The sequence below is a fragment of the Urocitellus parryii genome, chromosome 6 (genome assembly GCF_045843805.1).
Source record: "Urocitellus parryii isolate mUroPar1 chromosome 6, mUroPar1.hap1, whole genome shotgun sequence".
Classification (NCBI taxonomy): Eukaryota; Metazoa; Chordata; class Mammalia; order Rodentia; family Sciuridae; genus Urocitellus; species Urocitellus parryii.
In genome coordinates, this window is record NC_135536.1 from 149,135,903 (window position 1) to 149,161,186 (window position 25,284).

The window sequence follows — 25,284 nt, forward strand, 5'->3', positions numbered from 1 at the left end:
CAAAACCCTGCATTAATAGTGTTGCTTGGGAAGTGACTTTACTGTTTTTTTTTTTTTTAAAGAATTGTTTATTTTCTTTTAGTGAGATCTGCAGTTTATCATATTTGCTATATTCTTTCAAGTTTTCTAGAAATAAGTACTTATCTTTGACTATGGCTCTCATTAATGTACCTCTAAATAGCAACTTCTTTTTCCCTTTTTTAATTGATTCTTTTTAGCTACACATGACAATAGAATTTATTTTGACATAATTATAAAAACATGCAATATAATCTGTTCTAATTCAGTCCCTAGCACTTCCCCTTCCTATCCCTTCCTCCTACCCCTTGTTCCCTTCCCTCTATTCTATTGATCTTTCTGCTATTTTAGTTTTTTTTTTTTCATTCGTGTCTTATGGATGTACATGTTGGTGAGATTCACTGTGGTATATGTATGTAGGAATGTGAGGTCAGATTTATTCTACTGTCTTTGGGGAGATAAAAATTAGAAGAAAGATCAATGGAATGACTACTTTTAATACCTGTGTTCTGAAAAAGATGTTTTGGTTATGTGTGAGCCAACATGAGGTTTTTGTTGTTGGTGCCCTATTGGAACCAACAACAAAACAAAACCAACAAAAAAAAACCCAACAACCAACCTTCGTTCGCTTAAAAGACTTCATTGAGCCATTCTGTATGCAAGGCGTGCTCTTTCCAATGTAGAAGGGGTTGTGGAAAAGCGTCCGATCCTTTGCTGTGAACTGAAGAGACCAGTCCCAAACTGAGGGGAATTTTAAGCCTTTTTCATCACCCAATTGGATATTTTTGCTTATAGCAAATTCCTGCAAAGTAAAACATTTGAACATGTGTGAAAGGATGCACAGCTAAAGATTTTCTCATTTCGGCTCCTTTCTTTTGATGAGCCCTCATCATTACGAAGGTGAAAGGTTCTGAACTAGAGCATCCAAAACCCCCAGAACAGTACTTGTTGCCCTGTGAGCAAATGCAGCAGACTCTTCATCAAGCTCCCAGCCTTCAAACCAGGAAGACAATAAGGATGTTAATAAGAGAAGATACCATAAAAAGTCTTAGAATGTGCCAAAGCCCCCACTTTGGAATGATGAAGCCTGGTGATCTGGTTTTCACCACAATAAATGGAGGCAACCTAAGGCCATGGGGTGACATCCAGGCCCTCACTGTGGAAGAGGGCATAGGGCTCCTCTGGATGGCAGCCTCCAGAAAACTCAAACTAAGCATTCACCTTTAACAGTGTGGAGAAAGGACCCTCATCTTAACTAACGCAGGCTACCTCAAGTTTATGCATAACAGTTCCCTGGAGGAAATAATACCTAATACTGAGTTTGTGGAGTGTAGGAAATGATTGATTTTTATTTTCTGTTCTATATATTTTAGTACTTTCCAAATTTGCTACAAAACAAAAATAAGCTTTTTTTATAAATTAGTAAAAATGCAAAGAAAAAATATTTTTAAAAATACAGCAATTAGGAGACTGTGGCTGTGTCACAGCTAGGCATATTCTTTACTGCAATGATGGCTTAGAATCAACAAAAAATGGTTAACCTATGAAATGGCAGTGCATTTTTAAGAAGCTTTAGAAAATATTCTTATTTCAAATAATTAAAAATTCATTAAGCAAATGTACCTAAAAGGTTTTTTTTAGTTATTTGAAATTTTGTCCTACATATGGATGGATAAAAACAACCCATCTTCTTTAAATTGTTGAAATCAAGTAAAACAGAAGCCTCAAATTCCTTAGCAAAGTATATAAAAAAACAATCACTTTTTTTAAAAATATGAAAACTGAAAATATGTATCTCCAAGGAAAATCAGATTTTCCACAAACAGCTCCTGACCACTAATGTCCAAGGTGGCCTCAGAATGGAAAAAACAGGAACTACCATTGGCTTATGGCAAACCTGTAGAAGGGGAAGACTACAACAGTTATGTTAGTTCCAAGGAGGGATTCCTGATAATATGTGTCTGAGAAACAACTTTTGAATTAGCCAAATTAAAAAAAATAAATAAATAAAGCACTAGGACATGAAACAGAAAGCAGATGCAATACTATAAAAACTCTGCCTTTTATTTCTTTTTTTTTTTTTAAATTTTTAATATTTATTTTTTAGTCTTTGGCGGACACAACATCTTTGTTGGTATGTGGTGCTGAGGATCGAACCTGGGCCGCACGCATGCCAGGCGAGCGCGCTACCGCTTGAGCCACATCCCCAGCCCCTCTGCCTTTTATTTCTAATAAAGATCTATTTGTCAGTAAATCTTGACATATCCAGAATCTAGTCAAGTAGACTAGAGAGATAAGCAACAGTATCTCTGGGCCCAAGTTCTTCACTCAGGAGTCCACCCAAAGCAATGCCATGTCATCAGGACCCCAAAGCCAATGTCCTCTCATTGGACATTTTAGTCAAATGTGGCGGTAGGCATCCTGGTCCCTTGTCCCTTTCCCAAGCTCCCGCTGTGTGTCTGTGTGCATGGGTGAACAGCTGTGTGCACAGGGCAGCAAAGGAAAAGGTGGAGAGAGCCGAGGGACAAGCAGAGCCCAGGAAAGGATGAGCTCTCAGTCAGAAAGGCACAAAAATGATGACAGTGTGTAATAAATGAAAGCAAGGAACTGGAAGAACATTATCTTAGGAATAAGTAAGCTTTACCAGCTTTACGTAGCTCTCTTCATCACTGGTTCTCAGTTCAGTTTTTGGAAAGGTTCAATCCTTTTAAGAAAGCAGGCTTATATAAATTTCCTTCCCAAGGTATTCAATCTAAAACACGGAGAGGACTGAGTTTCTCTGAGCCCTGAGCTCCCCAAGAATGGCAATGCTGGGCCAGCCTTCCCTCCTTACCTTCTGTGTTCTAAGAACTGGCTTCCATGCCTAAGATGAGACCAGACTCCACTCTCCCTCACAGAGCCCATTTTCTGCCTCTATAATCAAACCCCACCTTCAGTCCTTTTCTTTGGGATGCTCCCCATTAATGAAATTCTCCCTACTGTGAGTACTAATACTCCATTTTGTCTTTCATACATACAATCCAGAAAAACTCCTCTCTCTCCAGAATAATTTACAAAATATTTCACAATTTACAAAACATTTTCATCTTGTACAATGAGGCCCAAAACATGACTATTAGATCGATGGATGTACGTTACAGATGATGAACCCGGGCTCACAGGTTTAATCCTGAGCGAACTGGAGGCTTAGAATTTTTCTAGACCAGGACCTTAATACTGAGGCTGAAGACCACAGGGGTCACTGTGATGAAAATCCCCTTCTTATATAGTTTCCCTCATGCTTATATGGGCCGCCCTTTGATTTCTCTCCCTGGTCACTGCAGTATTTATGGGTGAGACTTGTTGGCTCACAGGAAGGTAGATACAACTGTGTTCAGAAGGTTTCTACACACATCAAGAGGAGAAAATTTCTAGCTTGGCACGAGATTCTCCTTAATACTAACTGATTCTGACTGTAGGTCAATATACTATTATCAGGGCTGGAGATGTGGCTCAAGCCGTGGCGTGTTCGCCTGGCATGCGTTTGGCCCGGGTTCGATCCTCGGCACCACATACAGACAGGGATGTTGTGTCCGACGAATACTAAAAAATAAATACTAAAAAAATTCTCTCTCTTTCTCTCTCTCTCTCTTTAAAAAAAAAAAAACAACTATTATCATATAGTTATAACCATACCTAAAAGTGAAATGCCACGTGACAGAAGAGACTCTGAGAACACATGGTTAAGGGAATGCCCAGAGTTCAATCTACTGCTGTACCTACACTTCATTTCTTTTCTTTAGAACTCGGGATTTAACTCAGGGACACTTTGCCACTGAGCTATATCCCCAGTCATTTCATTTTTATCAAGACAGGGCCTCTCTAAAATTATTTTTCAGGCCTTGCTAATTTACCCAAGCTGGCCTTAAACTTATAATCCTCCTACTTCAGACTTCCAAGTAACTGGGATTACAGGTATGTGCCACCATATCCGGCCTCTACACTTCATCTCCAAACCTCCTGCTCCTTGACTCTCAAAGAGAAATGATCTTACATGGCACACCTTTTATTCACTGATTTAAGAAATAATGTCTTCAGACAACACCATTTTTATTAACCAACCCAAATGTGAAAATATAAATCCCAAAGCACAACACATAAGGTGGTTAAAGTAATTTACATTCTTATCAGTGGACTAGAAAACGATGGAAGTCAGGTAGTGAATCCCGAACTCCTCAAAACACAGTAAGAAGGCAGCACAGGAAAAGCAGAATTGAGAGGGCTTTTAAGAGAAAGTAGTTCACAAAGTAGTCCTTTGTTTAAAAAGTGAGAACTAAATCAATAGATGGGTAGACATACAAACAATATGAAAAAGGAAGGAAACAAACCATCCCAAACAGCCCATAATGCTTCAACAATTGACTTCATTGATACCACAGTGGAGGAGATGTCAGAGAAAGAATTTGGAAAGCTCATAGTGAAAATGTTTTATGAATTAGAAGAAGATGTAAGGAGTAAAATCAGAGAAAATACAGCAAGTGAAAGATCACATCAATAAAGAGATAGAGATTCTGAAAAAGAACCAAACAGAAATCCTTAAAATGAAAGAATCAATAAACCACATTAAAAATTCAATGAAAAACATCACCAATAGATTGGAGCACATTAAAAGTAGATTTTCAGGTCTTCATACATGGTATATAACCTTTAAAATAAAGTCAACCATAAAGAAAAGATGTTCCATGAACAGAATATTCAAGAAATATGGGATAACATTAAAAGGTTGAGTTGAAGATTTATTGGAATAGATTAAAGCTGTGAAATACAAGCTAAATTGATGCATAATCTTTTCAATTAAATAATATCAGAAAAATTACCATACCTCAAGAATTTAATGGAAATTCAAATGAAGGAGGCATATAGGACTCCAAATATACAAAATATACAAGAATATACAAAATATACAAGATCCACTCCAAGACACATTGCAGTAAAAATATCTAACATGTAAGTATAAGGATAGAATTTTAAAAGCTGCCAAGAGAAAAATGACTGGTCACATATAGAGATAAACCAATCTGGATTTCAAGTGATTTCTCTGCCCAGACACTAAAAGTCAGAAGGGCTTGGAATAATATACATCAAGCTCTGAAATAAAATGGATACCAACCAATAATACTATACCCAGCATAACGAAGCTTCAGAATTGAATATGAAATAAAAACTAGACAGATAGACAGAAGCTAAAAAATTCATAACTAGAAAGTCTGCACTACAAAACATACCAAATGTTTCATGAAGAAGAAATGAAAAATTTTTAAAAAAAGGATAGGGAGGAGTTAAACTAGAATAACGATCAATTAAAGGAGACTCAAGTTCAATTTTTAAACATTAGAAATAAATCCAAATGGCAGGAAATAAAAATCTTGTCTCAATAACAGTAATGTAAACAGTCTAAACTCTTCAATAAAAAGAAACAGGCTGGCAAACTGGGTTAAAAAAAAGGACCCAACACCATGCAAAAGACTCACCTCATAAGAAAATACATCCACAGACTGGAGGTGAAAGGATGGGGAAAAAACATACCATTTATGTGGGATTCATAAACAAACAGAGCTAGCTATTCCCATATCAGATAAAGTGGACTTTAAGCCAAGATTGATCAGAAGAGACAAAGAAGATCACTTTATACTGCTTAAGATAATCATACATCAATAAAATATAATGATCATAAATATTTATGTCCCAAACAATAGAACGTCTATGCAATCAAACAAACTCAATATTAAGAATCAAATGGAACACAGTATAATAATACTGAGTGACCTTAATATACCTCTCTCATTAGTGGATAGATCACTTAAACATAAAACTAAGTGAAGATTCTATAGAACTAAAAACATAATAATATGGACCCAACCGACATCTATAGAATACTTCATCCATTAATGACTGAATTTACTTTCTTCTCAGCAGGACATGGAACATTTTCTAAAATAGACCATATTTTAGGTCACAAACCAAATTTTAGCAAATACAAAATAGATAATATGTGGGATTCTATCAGATCACAATGGAATGAAATTAGAAATCAACAATATGATAAAAAAATAGAAAGCACTCTAACACCTAGAGATTAAAATAATACAATTTTGAATGATGAAAGGATACCAGAAAAAATTAGAAGAGAAATTTAAAAAATTCTTAGAAATAAATGAGAATAGTGATACAACATATCAAAAGCTCAGGAACAATATGAGAGCAGTCCTAAAAGGAAAGCTGATGGCACCAAGCTCACACATTAAAAAATAGAAAGAGACCCAAGTAAATAATCTAACACTACATCTCAAGGGCCTTGAAAAAGAACAAACCATCACCAAAATCAGTAACAGACAGAAAATAATTAAAATCAGAGCCAAAATCAATGAAATTGAGATTTAAGAAATATAAAATATCAACAAAACAGAGTTGGATTTTTGAAAGGATAAACAAAATTGATAAACCTTTAGCCAAACTAACCAAAGAAAGTGGGAAAAAACTCAACTTATCAAAATCTAAAATGTAAAATGAAATATCATCATAGACACTTCTGGGATCCAGAGGATCATCAGAAACTATTTTAAAAATTTATACTCCAATAAGCTAGAGAATCTTGAAGATACTAACAAATTCCTAGAGACATAACCAACTAAAACTGAACTATGAGAATATAGAAAGCTTAAACAGATCAATTTCATTGAGGATATATAAAGAACTCAAAAACTTAACAAAAAAATAAATAACCCAATCAAATAAGTGGGCAAAGGAACTAAATAGACATTTCTGAAAACACAAAAATACAAATATTCAACAAATATATGAAAAATGTTCAATATCTCCGCCAATTAGGAAAAATAAAAATTAAAACAATGTACACTGAGATTTGAGGATGTAGAAAAAAGGGTACACTCATACCTTGTTGGTGGGATTGCAAATTAGTGCAGTCACTCTGGAAAGCATTATGGAGATTCCTTAAAAAACTAGGAATGAAGTACCATATGACCCAGCTATCCCACTCCTCAGTATATATCCAAAAGATGTAAAATCAACATACTACAGTGACACAGACTCATCAATGTTTATAATGGCACAATTCACAATAGCTAAGCAATGGCACCAACCTAGATGCCCTTCTACAGTTGAATGGATAAAGAAAATGTGGAATATATACACAATGGAGTCTTTCTCTGCCATAAAGAAAAATGAGTTTATGGCATTTATCAGTAAATGAATGGAACTGAAGACTATCATGCTAAGTGAAATATGCCAGTCCCAAAAAGTCAAATATCAAATATTTTCTCTGATATGTAGAAACTAATCCAAAATAAGAGTAGAGGGATTTAAAAAAAAAAAAAGATTAGTGGAGTAGACAAAGGGGAATGAAGAGAAGAGAGGAGGAATGAGATAGGGAGAGTAGAATGAATCTAACCTAACATTCTATGTACATATATGAATGTACCACAGTGAATCTCACCATCATATACACCCATCAGACACTAATTTAAACAAACAAACAAAGTAAAGAGCAGAAAGATCAGTTGGGTAGAGGGAAGAGGATGCAGAGTGGGGGAAATACTGGGGTACTGGGGACTGAATTAGAACAAATAATAATCCATGCTTTTATAATTATGTCAAAATGAATCCTATTGTCATATATAACTAAAAGGAACACATGAAATTTTTAAGAAAGTAATCATATTCTTTTTTTTTAAAGAGAGAGAGAGAGAGAGAATTTTTTAATATTTATTTATTTTTTTTAGTTTTCGGCAGACATTTGTTTGTATGTGGTGCTGAGGATTGAACCCGGGCCGCACGCATGCCAGGCGAGTGCGCTACCGCTTGAGCCACATCCCCAGCCCCAAAGTAATCATATTCTTAAATTCGTTTATTATGAATTAGAGAAAACACAAAATGTTCATTTATAAAAAATAATTTTCAAAAGCAATTTTAAAAAAGCAATTAAAACTAACTTTCTAGGGTTTTGTCTTTAATGCATTCAAAAATTTCAGCTTGAAAGAGTAATATTTTAAAAATACGCTGTTAATTATAGTTCAATTACATTTCAAAGTTGTAAGTAACAAAAAGAAAAAAAAAACACATAGCTACAGCCACCATGTCACTTACTGTGCTTTGCTTCACCCGTTGGTGAGGAGAGTTGAACAGGAAGGTGCCAAACAGTGAAATCCGGGTACTGTCACAAAGCACTGCTAAGTAAGTCTCAGAAAACTCAAAGGCTGCCGGGTATTGTTCTAACAGTTGCCATGTTGCATCCAAGAAGAGCAAAAATAAGGGAGACTGGCAAATACAGACAATGAGATTATTTAATGATGTTCACATTAATTTCCAAATTATTTCTGTTATTAAGGGATTAATAAGAAAACAGCTAAGTCTAAAACATTTGGCTCCTACGTTCAGTCAAGACAGTGTGAACAGAACAAACATATCTAAGTCAAACCTAAGAAATATGTTTGATCATGATAAACATCATAACCTTTATTTGCCTGTTAAGTATAAGCTAAAGTGGAAAAACAAACAGATGAGCAGGTTGCCACTGCATGAATGGGGAAGAGCAAAATATGTGTTTAAGCATGTCTTGGAAACAGTTCTTTAGAACATAAAACACTCTACCAAATTCTGTAACTAATTTTTTATTTCACCTTCTGGGCTCAGCATTCAGAAAACTTCCCCAAATTTCAGAAAACAGTTTGGTATCAGGCTCCAGGCCACATGGTATGCGGCCCAGGGCAGCCACTGCCAACATCTCTTATACCTGTGTTCCCACAGGTTAAATAGTCCTCTCTGAAACACCCTGTAAAAACTGACCTCACTGTCTGGCCCATAAGATACTGTAGGGCCTTCCACAGCCTAATTATGGGTTCAAGGCAGCCACTACCCCACAGCTGTTACAAGGATGCCCTCCCCCCCCCAAAAAAAAAAAAAACTCAAGTTCTTAACTCATGCACCTCATTTTAAGGAAATGTGACCTTCCAAAAGTGATTTTCACTTACATAGTTATTATAAACTCTTTTTTTTTAAATATTTATTTATTTATTTATTTTTTAGTTCTCAGCGGACACAACATCTTTGTTGGTATGTGGTGCTGAGGATCGAACCCGGGCCGCACGCATGCCAGGCAAGCGCGCTACCGCTTGAGCCACAACCCCAACCCCATTATAAACTCTTATTAGACATTTGTTACCTCTTTTTCTGATCTCTTCAAATGGTTGCATCTGTCTAGGAACTGAAATCCTGCCATGACCCATTCCTTCTGTATCAGACTCTGAAATCCAGTAATTGTCCTAAAATATGGATCCAGCATCACTTGCACAAGAGAAGCTATAAGACAGCTTAAGTCTCTTCCCTCCTCCTCTGTCAATAAAATGGAAAGAAAATGATTACAACAAACAGAAATGGTGAAGGGAAGTAGAGATAAACTAGATAATTCAGTATTCTATGCAAAGGTTATCTTCAAAATAATCTATGTAGGGAAATTATACTGGATTCTAGCAAGTATAAAACATTGTAGACTTTTAGATAAATTAGTGTTTTAAAATGGACCATAGAGCTAAATGTAAGAGCTAAAACTATAAAAATTCTATATAGGAGGAAACACAGAACAATGTTTAGATGGTTTTTTTATATATGAATATTTGCCAAATAATAGCAGCTAATCCCTCAACGTTCTTACATTTCAAGGGTTTACTATAAAAAAAATCCTCATAGATCCATTCTACTACTGTCAAAGATATTAAGTATAATCCATTATACTACTGTCAAAGATATTAAGTATAATGTAATCTTCCTACTACAACTCCACATGGTAATGACTCAGAGGTAAATGGGGAAGAGGGACTGTTCACTATTATTGGAAAAGGTAACAAATATTTCCTTCCTGTCTCATTTTCAGTGAGACTAGATTACCCTGATATTAAAGCCAGTCAAAGAAATGAGAAAACTATCAACCAAAATCCTTTATAATTACAGATGTAAAAATTACCAACAAAATGTTAATAAATTACTCCAGAAATCCAAGGACTTAATCCTAAGAATGGAAGGCTTGTTTAACATCTGCCAATCAAATTAATACATCCTATGAATAAAGGGCAACAATATGATCATTTCATTAGATGCAGGAAAAGCATCTGACATGATTCTACATTCATTCCTGATAAAAACTCTTAGCAAAGTAGGATTAGAGGGAATTTCTTCAATCTGATCAAAAACCTATAATAGCAGTCTCAATGGTAAAACCCTTGATGCTTTCCCCTATGACTGGGAATAAGATAAGGATGTCTGCTCTTGATACTTCTATAGTACTTTGTACTGGAGGTTCTAGCCAGAGCAATTAGGCAAGAAAAAGAAATAAAAGGCACACAAATCATGAAGGATATAAAAACTGTATTTGCCAACAAGATTCAATATATAAAAAATCCTAAGGAAGCTGCAAAGTAATACTAGAACTAATATATGAATTCAGTAAGATCACAAAAATTCTATATACAGTAACAATCTGAATACACAATAAATCTGAAAATGAAGTTAAGAAAACTATAATCACAGCCATTAAAAATACTTGAGATTTAATAAACAAAAGACTTGTATAATAAAATCAATAAAATATTGCTGATAAAATGAAAGAAGACCTAAATAAACACAGACATTTACCTAACAGATTGGCAGATTCAATATGATGGCATTCTTACTAAATTGATCTATAGGTTCAACACATTCCTATATCAACATCCCAGGAGAATTTTTTTGTTTTTTTCTGAGCCTGAAAGTTATATAGAAATACAAAAAAAAAAAAAAAAAACAAAAAAAAAAAAACCCAAGCCAAAACAATTTCAAAAGCAAAGTTGGAATACTCACGTCTCAATTTCAAAATTTACTATACAAGTATACAGTACTCAGTGTGGTACTGGTACTGGCAAGATAAAGATCAATAGAATAAAATAGAGTCCAAAAATAAACCCTTAGTATTTATAGTCAATGATTTTTGATAAATGTGTGAAGGCAATTTAATAGAGATAGGACATTTTTTCAACAAATGGTGCTGGATATTTTAATATCCCCATATGTAAAAGAAATGAATTTACACTCTTCCCTCAGAACACATGCAAAAATTCATTCAAAATGGACAATATAGCTAAATGTAAGAGCTAAAACTATAAAAATTCTATATAAGAGGAAACGTAGAGAAAAAATATTCATGACTTGCATTAGAAAAATAGTTATTAGATATGACATCAAAAACATGATCCAAGAAGGAAAAAAATGGATAAATAGTACTTCACCAAATTTTAAAATTAGTGCTTCAAAAGATATTAGGAAAATATTTAGAAAGTCATAGAGTAGGAGAAAATATTGTCAAAATCACAATACTACCAAAAGCACTATACAACAGATTTAAGGCAATTCCTATTAAGGTTTTGATATGTTCTTCATAGATATAGAAAAGGCATCATGAAATTCATTTGGAAAAATAAGAGGTCCTGAATAGCCAAAGCAATCTTCAGCAAGAGTGATGCAGGAGGCATCACAAAAATGGCATGATATTGACACCAAAACAGACATGAAAACCAATGGTACAGAATAGAAGACAGAGACAAAGGCACCATAAACATACATTGAAAAAAAAGACAGCCTCTTCAGCAAATGATCCTGGGAACACTGAAAATCCATATGTAATAGAAAGAAATGAGACGACTCTCACCCTGTACGAAACTCAACTCTAAGTGATCAAGGACCTAGGTTTTAGACTGGAGACCCCATTCCTACTAGAAGGAAATCTAGGCCCAAATCTCCAACATGTCAGTTTAGAAACTGAATTCCTCAACAAGACCCCAAAAGCACAAGAAGTAAAATTAAGAATCAATAAATGGGATTGTATCAAAGTAAAAAGCTTCTTCACAAAAAAAGTAAACAATCAAGAACATGGAGAGAACCTATAGAATGGGAGAAAATCTTTGCTACCTGCACCTCAGATAGAGCATTAATCTCCAGGATATATAAAGAACTCAAAAAACTCAATACCAACAAAACAAACAAACAAATAACCCAATCAATAAATGGGCAAAGAAACTGAACAGACACTTCACAGAAGAGAAATTACAAATAGTTAACAAATATTATGAAAAAATATTAAACATCTCTAGCAATTAAAAAAATGCAAATTAAAATTACACTAAGATTTCATCTCACTCTAGTCAGAATGGCAATTATCAAAAATATAATTACAATAAATGTTGGCAGGGATGTGGGAGAAATTTCGTACATTGCTGGTGGGACTAAAAATTGGTGCAACAACTATGGAAAGCAGTATAGTGAAAACTTGGAATGGGAGTCTTATTAAGGAAGCTGGAGCCTAAACCCACATGATGAAGACCAGGGCCTACTTTTTCTTCTATTAGACGCAGAGTCTCTGGTCTAATTCCTAGGTCCTTGATCCACTTTGAGTTTTGTGCATGGTGAGAGATAGGGGTTTAATTTCATTTTGTTGCATATGGATTTCCAGTTTTCCCAGCACCATTTGTTGAAGATGCTATCTTTTCTCCACTGCATGTTTTTGGCACCTTTGTCTAACATAAGATAATTGTAATTATGTTGGTTTGTTTCTGTCTCCTCTACTCTGTACCATTGGTCTACCAGTATGTTTTGGTGCCAATACCATGCTGTTTTTGTTACTATTGCTCTGTAATATAGTTTAAGGTCTTGTATGGTGATGCCACTTGCTTCACTCTTCCTGCTAAGGACTGTGTAAGCTATTCTGCGTCTTTTATTTTTCCAGATGAATTTCATGATTGCTTTTTCTATTTCTATGAGGAATGCTATTGGGATGTTGATCGGAATTGCATTAAATCTGTATAATGCCTTTGGTAGTATGGTCATTTTGATAATATTAATTCTGCCTATCCAAGAGCAAGGTAGCAAGAATTAAAACGAAGAATCAATAAATGGGATGGAATCAAACTAAAAAGTTTCTTCTCAGCAAAAGAAACAATCTGTGAGGTAAACAGAGAGCCTACATCCCGGGAGCAAATTTTTACCCCTCACACATCAGATACAGTACTAATCTCTGGGGTATATAAAGAACTCAAAAAGCTAAGCATCAAAAAAAAAAAAAAAACCCAAATAACCCAATCAACAAATGGGCCAAGGACCTGAACAGATACTTCTCAGAAGAGGATATACAACCAATCAATATATGAAAAAATATTCATCATTTCTAGCAATCAGAGAAATGAAAATCAAAACTACTCTAAGATATCATCTCACTCCAGTCAGAATGGCAGCTCTTATGAAGATAAACAACAATAAGCATTGGCGAGGATGTGGGGAAAAGGTACACTGATACATTGCTGGTGGGACTGCAAATTGGTGCAGCCAATATGGAAAGCAGTATGGAGATTCCTTGGAAAGCTGGGAATGGAACCACCATTTGACCCAACTATCCCTCTCCTCGGTTTATACTCAAAAGACTTAAAAACAGCATACTACAGGGACAGAGCCACATCAATGTTTACAGAAGCACAATTCACAATAGCTAAACTGTGGAGCCAACCTAGATGCCCTTCAGTGGATGAATGGATAAAAAAAATGTGGCATATATACACTATGGAATTTTACTCAGCAATAAAAGAGAATAAAATCATGGCATTTGCAGGTAAATGGATGGTGTTGGAAGAAGATAATGCTAAGTGAAGTTAGTCAATCACAAAAAAATAAATGCCGAATGTTTTGTCTGATATAAGGAGGCAGATTCATATTGGGGTAGGGAGGGGGAGCATGGGAGGAATAGATGAATTCTAGATAGGGCAGAGGGGTGGGAGGGAAAGGGAGGTGGCAGGGGATTAGCAAGGATGGTAGAATGTGATGGACATCATTATCCAAAGTACATGTATGAAGACACAAATTGGTGTCAACATACTTTATATACAACCAGAGATATGAAAAATTGTACTGTATACATGTAACAAGAATTGTAATGCATTCCACTGTCATTTATTTTCTTAAAAAAATCAATTAAAAAAAAGAAAAAGAAAACTTGGAATGGAACCATCATTTGACCCAGCTATCCCACTCCTTGGTTTATATCCAAAGGACTTAAAATCAGCATATTATAGGGACGTGGCCACATCAATGTTCATAGCAGCTCAACACACAATAGGTAAACTATTGAATCAATCTAGGTTCCCTTAAATAAATGAATGGATAAAGAAAATGTGGTACATACACACAATGTAATATTACTCAGGCTTAAAGAATAATAAAATTATGGCACTTTCCAGTAAATGGATGAAACTGTAAGCTATCATGCTAAGTGAAATAGCCAATCCCTTAAAACACCAAAAGCTGAATGTTCTCTGTGATATGCTGATGCTAACTCACAATAGGCAGTGGGGAGGGAGGAGTGCAGGTTCACTGGATTGGACAGGGGGTAGCGGGGGGAGGGGCAATGGGAATGGGAAAGACAGTAGAATGTATTAGACATAACTTTCCTATGTTCATATATGAATACATGACACATCACATACAACCACCAGAATGGGAAATTATACTCCATGTATGTGTGATGTATCAAAACACATTCTACTGTCATGTATAACTAAAAAGAAAAAAACTTTAAAAATCACATTTAAAAAAAAGATAGCTAAAAGTGATGTAATTTACTTGACGATGAACTATCAATCACCAAAGCTGACTGGCATGGTGTTTCAGGAATTATTTAAATTACCTTGTAGTATTATAGAGAGATGTTTGCTTTCTAGCATGTACACAAGTTCTGCTGAATGTTTAAGAAAAGCCCTGAAAAGAGAAATGGAAAAATACTGTTAAATATCAACATTCCACCACAAATACATTTTAAAAGTGCATGAAATCAAGTAAAACTCAACTTTCATTATATACATTTATATTCTCAATGTTTATGAATTTCTTTGGTATATATATGATTCTTCAGAGTATACATTATGATTTTTGTATTGGGAAAATCATTAATCCTTTATAAAAAGGAAGGGATTATTTATATAACATTCATGAGAAGGAAGTAGAGACCCAACTGTAACAGGGGCAGCACAAAGGAGCCCTGTGGCGATGGAATAGTTCTGTACCTTGACTATAGTAGGTAGTTCTGTGAATCTATACATGTGACAAGATTGCACAGAAGTACATGTGTATGCACACACCCCCACACACAGAACATTCATAAACTGGTGAAATTAATGTTGATTTCATAGTTTTCATTCTATATTTCAGTTATTTAACATGTTCCTACTGGGGGATGCAGGTGAAGAATGCATAGTTCTCTCTACCACTTTTGCACCTTCTGTGAGTCTACAATTATTTCAAAATAAAATGTTAAAATAAAAAAGGAGGAAGAAGTTGGCAAACCTGACATATTCTAACCACCGAGTATTTTCTAGTGAAGACAGCCATTTCTCTTCAGTTTCTTCGAAAGGCTCTGTAATACATATGGCAGGTATATGTAAGTGTGTATACACATACACACGAACACATTTTTAGGCTTTTAAAAGTTATTTTTACATGATTGGTAATCAGAGTTAAGAGATACAACAGCATAGTTTCTAATACTAAAAGTTGGCTTTAAGAAAATATCATGCATTTTTACTTTAGTAAACATGTAAGACAATTCTATTAAAAAGCAAAACAAAGCATTCCCTGAATCCCCATCTTTTACTCTTTGGCTCTTTCAGGGAAATATGAGTCTGACTCTCTCCTGAGAGTTTGTGATTCCCAGTCTTCCTGGTCAGCTCCCACCTCTACTTAGGTACTCCAGAACTGTGCAAACAGCTGTCCAGGCCCCGCCTCACAGCTTCCTTACTGCAGAGTTCTGTCCTCCCCTGCTGTCTTTCTCTGTACATGGACCTGAGGGCTGACCAGTGTAGGCATGAGAGGGCACCTTTACTGCCCCACCCAGGGTGTGGATAATCATTCAAGGTACTGTGTTTTTAAAATACCTTGCCCCTAAAAAGCTCTCCTTGGAGGCCAGTGCCCACACACATTCCAGATCTACTACAAGACCACCTCTCCTGATTCTCAAGTAATACAGGGGCTCTCTCACGGAGGAACTGTTTTTGCTAAATATAACTTAATGTGACTTCCTCAGGGCACCCTCTAACCACTTAAGAGTTTGCTCAAACAGAGATTAGAACTCTGAGGCCATACTTACAACATGGCTTTAATGGAGACCCATATCAAGTCACCATCTCAAAATGTAACTATATGCATTAAAATCTATAAGGTAATACAGTACTCTACTTAGCAAATGCTTTTGTAAAGATATTCTATTATAACTTTCATGATTTGGAGGAGATTTAACAGGTTCATTTTTTTTCTCCAAAATAGAAAGCAGTGTAAAACTTCATTTTCTGGGGGTTGGCAGTCTCATACAATAAAATGTAAATTGAAAAATATATAGTCTTCTTAAATATATCTATTTCTATGTTTTTAAGAAACATCACCTCTCCTGACAGTTCTCATCTAATTCTTCATCCCTCTAGTCATTATATTACATCTATAGACAAAATAAAAAGGAAATTACCATTAACGCATAGTTGTTTAAGTTTTACAAATGCCGCCTGTATTTCTTGAATATTAGGCAAGATCTTATCCAAATCTGATTTGTAAACATCACTTCTTTGTGGATGACTTTTAGTTATTGCATTACAAATCCTAATAAAGACAAATTCTTTAGTTAATAATCAGTAATTTCTTCGACTTGTATTTATTGAGTTCTTTAAATCAAAGCATTATCCTAATAGCTGGAAATAGAGATATAAACAAGATGGGCTAGGTCTCTACCCTCATGGAGATAACATTCTGGTTGGTGGTAAGGTAAATAATGGAAAAATAACAGGCTATGGTTAATGCTCTGGAAGATGCAATCAAGTAACTACAGACTATGTTATACAGTCAGCAAAAGGTTCCTCTGTGAAATGATACTGAAGCTGAACTCTCATGATGAGTGACACAAAAATCTAGGGGAAAGTATTGTAGGCAGAAGGATAGTGCAAAGGCCCTGTGGAGGAAAACAAGTATATCTGTTACAGAAACCTTTCTTCTGAAGGAAAAAATGTGCAGATGATTGGACAACAAAGAGAATCTGTACTATTTATAAAGAATAGGATTGCTAAAAAACCCAGGGTACTAAAATAATACTTAGTCTAAGAAATTAAATAATTAAAATGGTCACTGCTTATAAGGTTTTCTAATTAACTCTCATCCAGTAGTGCTGCAATCTTTCTTTCAATGGCAAAATTCCTAACTGAGCATTTAAATAGTACGTGTTAGTGAAAATAAAACTTGAAGTATATATAACAGAAGGGTCAGTGAATTCTAATAGGATAAAGATAAAAGTAAAATCCATCTAACATGATTAAGATAAATTAAAATAAGGATTAATGTGAATGGTTGTACTTTTTTAGAAAACTGAAGGGTCATTTCAAGATAACTTGACAGCTACTTGCTTTGGCAAATGTGACTTTCAACTTTTGACTGTTGAAAAAACCCTAAGATCAGGCTGTTCCAAAAACAAACTGTGACATTTGGATGTTCTATAAGTCTATTTTCTAAGATCTGTTCATTTTTTCCTCATTTACTCAACAAGAAATTTAATAAATATTGGGATAACTATATAACGGAACGTAACACAGACACATTCACCATGGGGTCTACAGTCTAGTGAGAAAAGATCAGGAATCAAACTGTAATACACAACACGTAGTATGACAGAATCAAGTGTGATGAAAAAAGGTTCAAGGGCTCTAGAACATGCAGAACTGAGTCCTGATCTCATCTTGGACATGGAGAAGGTTTATCTTTTTAAAAAAAAATTTTAAATTTGTTTTAATTAGTTACACATGACAGTAGAATGCATTTATGTACTTTGATATACATAGATGGAATATAATTTCTCATTTTCTGAGTGTACATTACAGAATCATATTGGTCATGTAGTTACATATATACATACAGTAAAAATGTCTGTTTCATTCTACTATTTTTCCTATCCCTACATCCCCTTCCCTCCCTTCCCCTACCATCACTTTCCTCTACCTAATATAAGATAATGCTATTCTCCCCTAGTGTGCCCCCCGCACCCCGCTGCCTAATTATGAATTAGCATCCGCATATTAGAGAACACAGTCTTTGGTTTTGTGGGATTGGAGAAGGTTTATCTTAAGGAGGAGAATCTGAACTGAGAAAGAAGGAGCAAGTACCAAGTGGATGGAGTGAAGTATACTCACAGAAAAGCATAAAGAAGGTGGCACAGGAAGAAGAAAGAGCAATGGAAAATGTCAGGAAAGCAAAAAGACTAGGACATCCAGGTAGCTAGGGCCCTGGAGGAGAGGGGACCCAGAAGGATGAAATCATAGATAAGGCATATGGATAGGGAAAGCTACAGTAGAAGCACATGGGCTTATAAGATTTCTGAAAAGTGAAGTGACAAAATCTGATGAGGGACTGGAGATGGGGAAGGAAAGGAAAGAGGAAGACATTAAAGCTAATCCCTCGGTTTCTGACAGCAGGCTGGGGGAGGCATGATGGCCATATTGTTGAGTCTGGTTTTTGGACATAATGAGTTTAAAGGGCCTTAGAGATCTCCATATGAAAGATGTCAAATTAGACTGGAGATATAAATATGGTGATCATTAAAGCCACAACCTGAGTGATCTTCATTAGGAAGAGAACTTAGAGTATGAGGAGAAAGTGGCCTTAGACTTTATATGATGTCTAGAGAAGGAAAAGGATGGTCCTGCAGAGGACACAGAGTGGTGGCCAGGAAAGGGGCAGCGGGACAGTGGAAAGCAGCAGCAGTTGAGAATGTAAGGGCATTATAGTGAGAATTATTAAGAGTGTGCCCACTGCAATGAGGATATCTGAGAAATGCCTTCTACTTCAGTAATACAGAGGTTACTGCTCACTAGCAGACACTGCCAAACTTGTTTTAAAATATTTCTAAAAGTTTGAAAACCACTGCCTTAGGTATCATGACGACACAGACCTAAAGAAAACACACTGCACCATAAGGAAAGTTTGATTTATTCTGAACTGTGTCAACTGGAAATCAAGTACTCTGAAAGTTGTTAAAGGCAATATTATTGCAAAATGCCAATGAAATAAGGTACAAAGGTGTTTTATAAACCAAAGGATTAAATTATATTGATGATAACTTTTAATTTTAATATATTCATATTTTTTACAAAATGGCAATTCTTATGTAGAATATATGATGGTAACTAATAAGACCATGCCAACTATTTGCAATTAGTAAGATACCTACTACACCTATTTATGACAAGTAAAACTTCCTAAAATATCAAAGATCAACTGTCAATTACCTCTGGTCAATTTTCCTCTGCTGCAACACATCTTTGATAAGGGCCATTCGCACAAGAGCACTGCCATTTGAGTGGCTCCAACACCAGAGCTACAAGAGAGACAGAATCTGTACTTCACTGGGTAGAAACAATGGATATCAGCATCAATCACATCCAACAGAAAGCACTTACTGGCATCCTTCTTCCAACAAAAGAATGGGAAAAGATTTTCAGATCTTGGTCTGCTAAAGAACTTGGCACTACAAAGTATTCTGGAAGGCTGGAGAGGAAAAAAAAAAAGAGAGAGAGATCATACATGAGTCCTGTACTCAAGACAGAACAATGGACTGTGGAGAACTCATCTATAATTAAACAAATTTATCCCTACTTAACGTATATTCCACTTAATAGCCGTGTTGGTGAGGGGCACTGATGATCCTGCACTTCTCAGTCTGTAATTTGTGAGGTGGTCAGTTCTCACAAATTTAAAATTTATAGCATGAGAAAAATTCTTTAAAATGAAATATTTTCCAGAAGACTAATCAAACACACGCTAGACTACTAATCAAACATGCACTCTCTTGAAAGGCTATGGGTAAGAAAGTGCCAGGTGAACAAAACAAACCCCATAAATCTACCAAGAAATTTTAGCTACTGTTCTCTTATTTTCATCATCTATCCTATTCATCCCTTTAAAGCACTGTCAGACTCTAGGATACAGACCAAACAACAATTACTAGTGGGTGTGCTCACTGCAACCTCAAAAACAACAACAACAACAACAACAACAACAACAAAAACCCTCCTTTTTTTCTTCATTCTGCCTGGAAGATGAACAGAGGCAGGTTATTTAGGCCCTATAATATGCTTCTTACATGTATACCAGGACAGAATGGCCACACAGGTCAAATTCAAGAGGAAGTGGAAGACAACAGCTACATGCCCCAACATACATTCCCCAGATCTGTACACTTAAAAGTTCCCAAAGTTCCCAGTACTGGATCAGCCAGTAATAACAGGGTAGCACATGTTAAGGTAATTATGTGCACGAACCACTGAGGATATCAATGATCTTAAAACATTCCAAAACTTTCACCAGTACTAAATGATATTAGACAAATTAAAAAAAAAATTCCTGGTCACTTATGAAGGATTCTAGTGAACTAGCTCACTATTCTAAAAAGCTGTAAGTAAAGGAGAAAAAGTAAAGATGTACACTGCTTTTCTTGTATCAACTGTATTTAGGGTATTATAGAGCTGTTGGGAAAAAAAAGTTTGATAGAAAACCAAAAGATGACAGAATTAGAATATGACTAATATTAATCCTTAATAAAATGATGGATTAGGTAATCATCCTCACTCTTAGTGAAAACTATTTTTGCAGCTAAAACCCTGATATAAAAAAAGGTAAATCTGCACTGGATGAAGCAGGCTGACAGCTCTACAGCCTACTGGTCAGTGAGCACTATAAATGTATGGGGGTGGAGAGTACACAGGCAGACACAGAAAAAGAAAGACAAAGTGAGATAACCTGAGAGAGAAACACACAGACACACCAAATGACTGGCTGGAGACTGGACTTAATATACCAGGAGGCACAGAGCACCATCTAATGAAACATTCTTGCCAAAAATACTAAACCTGGATCCAATTGCACCTCTAGAGCTAATGTTTCAGAGGAAATACAAGAGGTAGAGGATATCACAAGGAAAAAACAAGCAATATCTAGAATGGAAAATTCTACAGAACAAATGACCTGGCTTTGTTTGCAAATAAGTGCTAAGTATAAAGGAGGTAGGAGAAGACCATTTACATTAAAAAGGTTAAGAAATATATGAAGCAAATTCAGCATAAACTTCTTTGGATTTGATGTGAACAAACCAACTTTAAAAGATAATTACAAAATAAAATACAAACAAGCACTGATCAAATTATTCTTGACAATAAGGAGTAAATGTCAACTTCTTTCAAAGGATATTGGTACTACGAAATGTAAAAAAGCCCTTATCTTTAAAATAATATATCTGTTAAAACATTATTTAAAAATATTCTTTTAACCATAACCTGAAAGTTATCAAAGGCAGAATTTTATTATTCCTCTCAGAAAAGAAACTTCGAGTTATATACAATATTGTTAAAATTGGACTTACCAAGTAGATATCATGTAACCCTCATTAATAGAACAAACTCTCCACCCAGAAGCACCAGTCCTCTTGATCTCTCTGTCCCAATCTGAGTAAGTTTCAAATAGTGGAGTTCTCTGGCCACTAGCTCCATTCCCTCCTCCTCCTCCACATCCTGAGGGTATTCCATTAATTTTGTTAGCTGCAGGAAAAGCAATATTATTAATTTTTAAAAAATAATTTATTTTTTAGTTGTAATTGGACAGGAAACCCTTATTTTATTTATTTATTTTTATGTGGTGCTGAGAACTGAACACATGCTAGTTGAGTGTTCTACTGCTGAGCCACAACCCCCAGCCCCAATATTATTAATTTTAACAGTTACATTTTGGCCACATTTGCTCTGCTCTTTCTGTGCCCCCTGCCACATCCATGCTCTGATGTGGTACCTCATCCCTGCTTTATCTTTCAATATTCCAAGAACAGTCTTGCCTTTTCCATTTAAAATTAAACAGTCTCATCCTTATCCAACTCTTTCCTCACTCCTTAAATGTCTTTGATTTTATTTCTACTGGTTCTATCTCCTCTGTCTTCAAACACAAACAGGTCAGCTTGTTTCTGAAACTAGTTTAATTTGATCGCACAGGTTCCACTCTAGCTACTATGCCACATATTTTTCTTCCTTCCTTTTACTGACCACCTTCTGACATTGTGAAGAATGCCTGCTTGCCCATATTTCCTCTTCATATATTTTATCTTTATATTTCAATTGTCTTCCATCATTATCATTCTAGGAAAACTATTCCTGACCACCCGCTGCCTGCCCATTTTTTCCTTAACCCAAATCATGGGGTAAGCCCAAGATATTCGCTTATTTTCTCCACATATTTTGCCTGAAAAAATGAACCATTATTTCTGTTCTCAAGCCCTCCTAATCTTTCCTTTTTCTAATGCCAACTTCTCATCTATCTACCATTAGAAAATTCTTAGTATCCTGCATTTACTCCATTTGCCTTTGAAAAGCTCACAAAGTTGTTTATACTGCACTAGAGTGCTGGTCCCATATGGAGATTTCAGCTGGTGTGTATGTGAGGGGCGGGGTGGGGGGCGGGCAGGCTTGAATTAGCAAGATACCTTCCCTAAGAAAAGAACATAGTCACAGCTGGGAGCACCTGCAAAGTGGCTAGATAAAAAGAAGCTGCCTCAATATTAAGGCAGATCTGCTCTGGGGTGACATATGCTACAATTCTTCATGGCCCAGTGTCTTGATGCCACGGGCTGCCAACTGTGTCAAGTTGCCAGGCTGACACCCCTGATTGGATATTCTCTACTTGAATCCTCCAGTGGCTTAACACAAGACATAATGCCCTGAAAAGATGCTTAGCCTCTTGCCCAGAACTTTCAATCATGCTCATTTTCTAGTGGAATCAAGCAAACCTAAATGGCTTCTCTTGAATTCAAAGAGCCTTATATAATGGTTTATTTACCATTATTCCCAAGTCCCATACTTCCCTGTAGACACACGAACATGCCTTGCCCATTCCTACTGATTATTTATTAACTCCTGGTATAAGTCAGGTATTTTCTGAGAACCTATAATGTACTAAAGCCTGAGAGCAGAAAGATAAATATAAATATAAAGATAAGTGCTTTCTACTTTGAAAGTACTAAAAAGACAGTAGGGAGTTAAGTGTAATAATCACAGTACACTGGATGTCTAAGTACAGTAAGGATACAGAAGAGGAAGCCCCAATGCTTCTGAGGAAAGCTGGGCCAAGAAAGGCTTTATGACTTGACCAATCTTAAATGGAGTCCTCAGGAATGAACCATAAGTCGCCAGGTGGCTGGTAAGGAGGCATGCTAGGCAGAGAAGAACATTTAAACAGCACAGTACAATTGTAAAACATCAAGTAATTAAATTCAGCTAGAAGTAAGGGATGCAAGAGGTGGTGGAAGGCAGGATAGAAGATTAGATAAGGCCTAGACTCCAGATCTGTGTTGCCTCAAAGTGTAACCACTAGCAAGCCACATGTGTCCATTTAAATTGAAATTGAAATGAAAATGAAATAATAATTTTAAAAAGCCAGTCCTTCAGTTGCACTAACCACATTTCAAGTGCTTAAAAACATATTTGGCTAGACAGTGCAGGAGGGAACACTTGTTTTGTTTTGTTTTTGTAACAGGGATTGAACCCACGGGCGCTTAAAAACTGAGACACACTCCCAGCCTTTTTTTATTGAGGCAGGGTTTCTCTAAGTTGTTTAGAGCCTTGCTAACTTGCTGAGGCTGGCTTTGAACTTACAATCCTCCTGCTTCAGCCTCTCAAGTTGCTAGGACTACAGTGTATGCTATGGCACTTGGCTGACCATGCAAGGTTTTATTTGTCACATTAGGAATTCTGCACTTTATCGTTCATATGGCATTGGAATTAACTCAGTTGATTCTGATTTTGTCAGTGTGTTAAGAATCAATGTGTTAATAAGCCTATCATCACATTCACACTATCTCAGCATTTTCTCTGGGTAAAACAACAACTAGAAATGTGCTGGGTGACTTGGGAGTTGTCAGCTCTCCAGAACACAAAGTCTGCATGGACTTTTCAGGTAATTCTGAAGCTATACAGTGTTCCAGAGCACCAAAACACAGAAAGCTATTCAACATTAGAAAATCTAAGCAATTTATCATATGACTAAAGGGGGAAAATCGATTCATTCAGTAACCATTTGACAGAGTTTGACACATTTGTGATTTAAAAAAAAAAGCCTTCATCAAATGAAATGAAAATTTTAAATGGAAATTTAAAATTTTAAATGAAAAATTTCTAGACTTGATAAAGGGTATTTATCAAAAATACCTTGCAAATAGCATTATCATTAAAACCAAAGACAAAAACAATGCCTGCTAGCATTACTGCTATTCAACATTGTACCACAGGTCCTGGACACACAATGGGATAACTATACCATCAAAAAGGAAGTGTAACAAACACACTAAAGATTTTGGAACAGGTATGTGAATTTGTGAACAGTTTGGTAGTATGCCACTAGCTAAGGGTCTACAACCAAATAATTTTTAGTGTTTTGAGTTACAGACTTTAATAATTAAGGTGAAAATGTGCTATTATTTCTCTGGCCAAATTTAGCCACCAGATTTATCCAAGAACAGACTGATTTTGCTGAACATAAAGTGAAAGCATATATAGGATCCTGTGTTGTTTGTTATTTTAAATGTTTCTCATGTTCAAATCCTGTACATTTCTCAACAGCTGGGACTAGACCTTTATTCATTCTATATTTTCTTCAATGAGAATTCACTATTGATTGGGTAGCAGATTCTCAATGTGGTTTTATAGTCTGGAAATTCTAATGCTGCCCAGAAAGCTCCCAAAGCCTAATGCCAGTGGCCTACTCCATGTGGGGCAGCCTGAGGGGCTGGAGCATCAAACTGGCAAAGTGGGTCATCTCAGGAGACCTGGCTTCTCTGATAATTACCTGACTGGAATTTTATGACACAGCTCCTCAGCAGAATAAAAGCGAAACTAGTTACTAAATGCTTCTGGCCTTGGCCATCTTCTGTGATATACTTCAGAAGTCTAATCCTAGACTGTGAGATTATTTTAAGGAATTTCCACTTAATTGATCCTACTGACACTTAAAACAGCCTAAAGCAAATATCAAGGAAAGATATTAAAAATGGTCAACATATGAAAAGAAGGCATATAATTCTGATCATAAGGCAGAAATTAGAAGTAAAAAACAACAGTGAAGAAGATATAAAGAGAATTG

General features: G+C 35.7%; 1 protein-coding gene across 2 annotated transcripts in view; it reads right to left on the reverse strand.

The window, feature by feature from the left end:
- The window catches only part of Mtmr10 (myotubularin related protein 10), a 53,100-nt gene that overhangs the window by 3,644 nt on the left and 24,172 nt on the right, over positions 1 to 25,284 (reverse strand). For both annotated transcript variants that reach the window (XM_077800223.1, XM_077800224.1), the window contains 9 exons: positions 21,527 to 21,701; positions 19,569 to 19,656; positions 19,398 to 19,486; positions 16,598 to 16,728; positions 15,427 to 15,496; positions 14,771 to 14,841; positions 9,236 to 9,405; positions 8,161 to 8,331; positions 638 to 820 (listed from right to left, as the gene is read on the reverse strand). In XM_077800223.1, the coding sequence (XP_077656349.1) occupies positions 638 to 820; positions 8,161 to 8,331; positions 9,236 to 9,405; positions 14,771 to 14,841; positions 15,427 to 15,496; positions 16,598 to 16,728; positions 19,398 to 19,486; positions 19,569 to 19,656; positions 21,527 to 21,701 (1,148 nt within the window). The remainder of the gene's footprint in view (positions 1 to 637; positions 821 to 8,160; positions 8,332 to 9,235; positions 9,406 to 14,770; positions 14,842 to 15,426; positions 15,497 to 16,597; positions 16,729 to 19,397; positions 19,487 to 19,568; positions 19,657 to 21,526; positions 21,702 to 25,284) is intronic.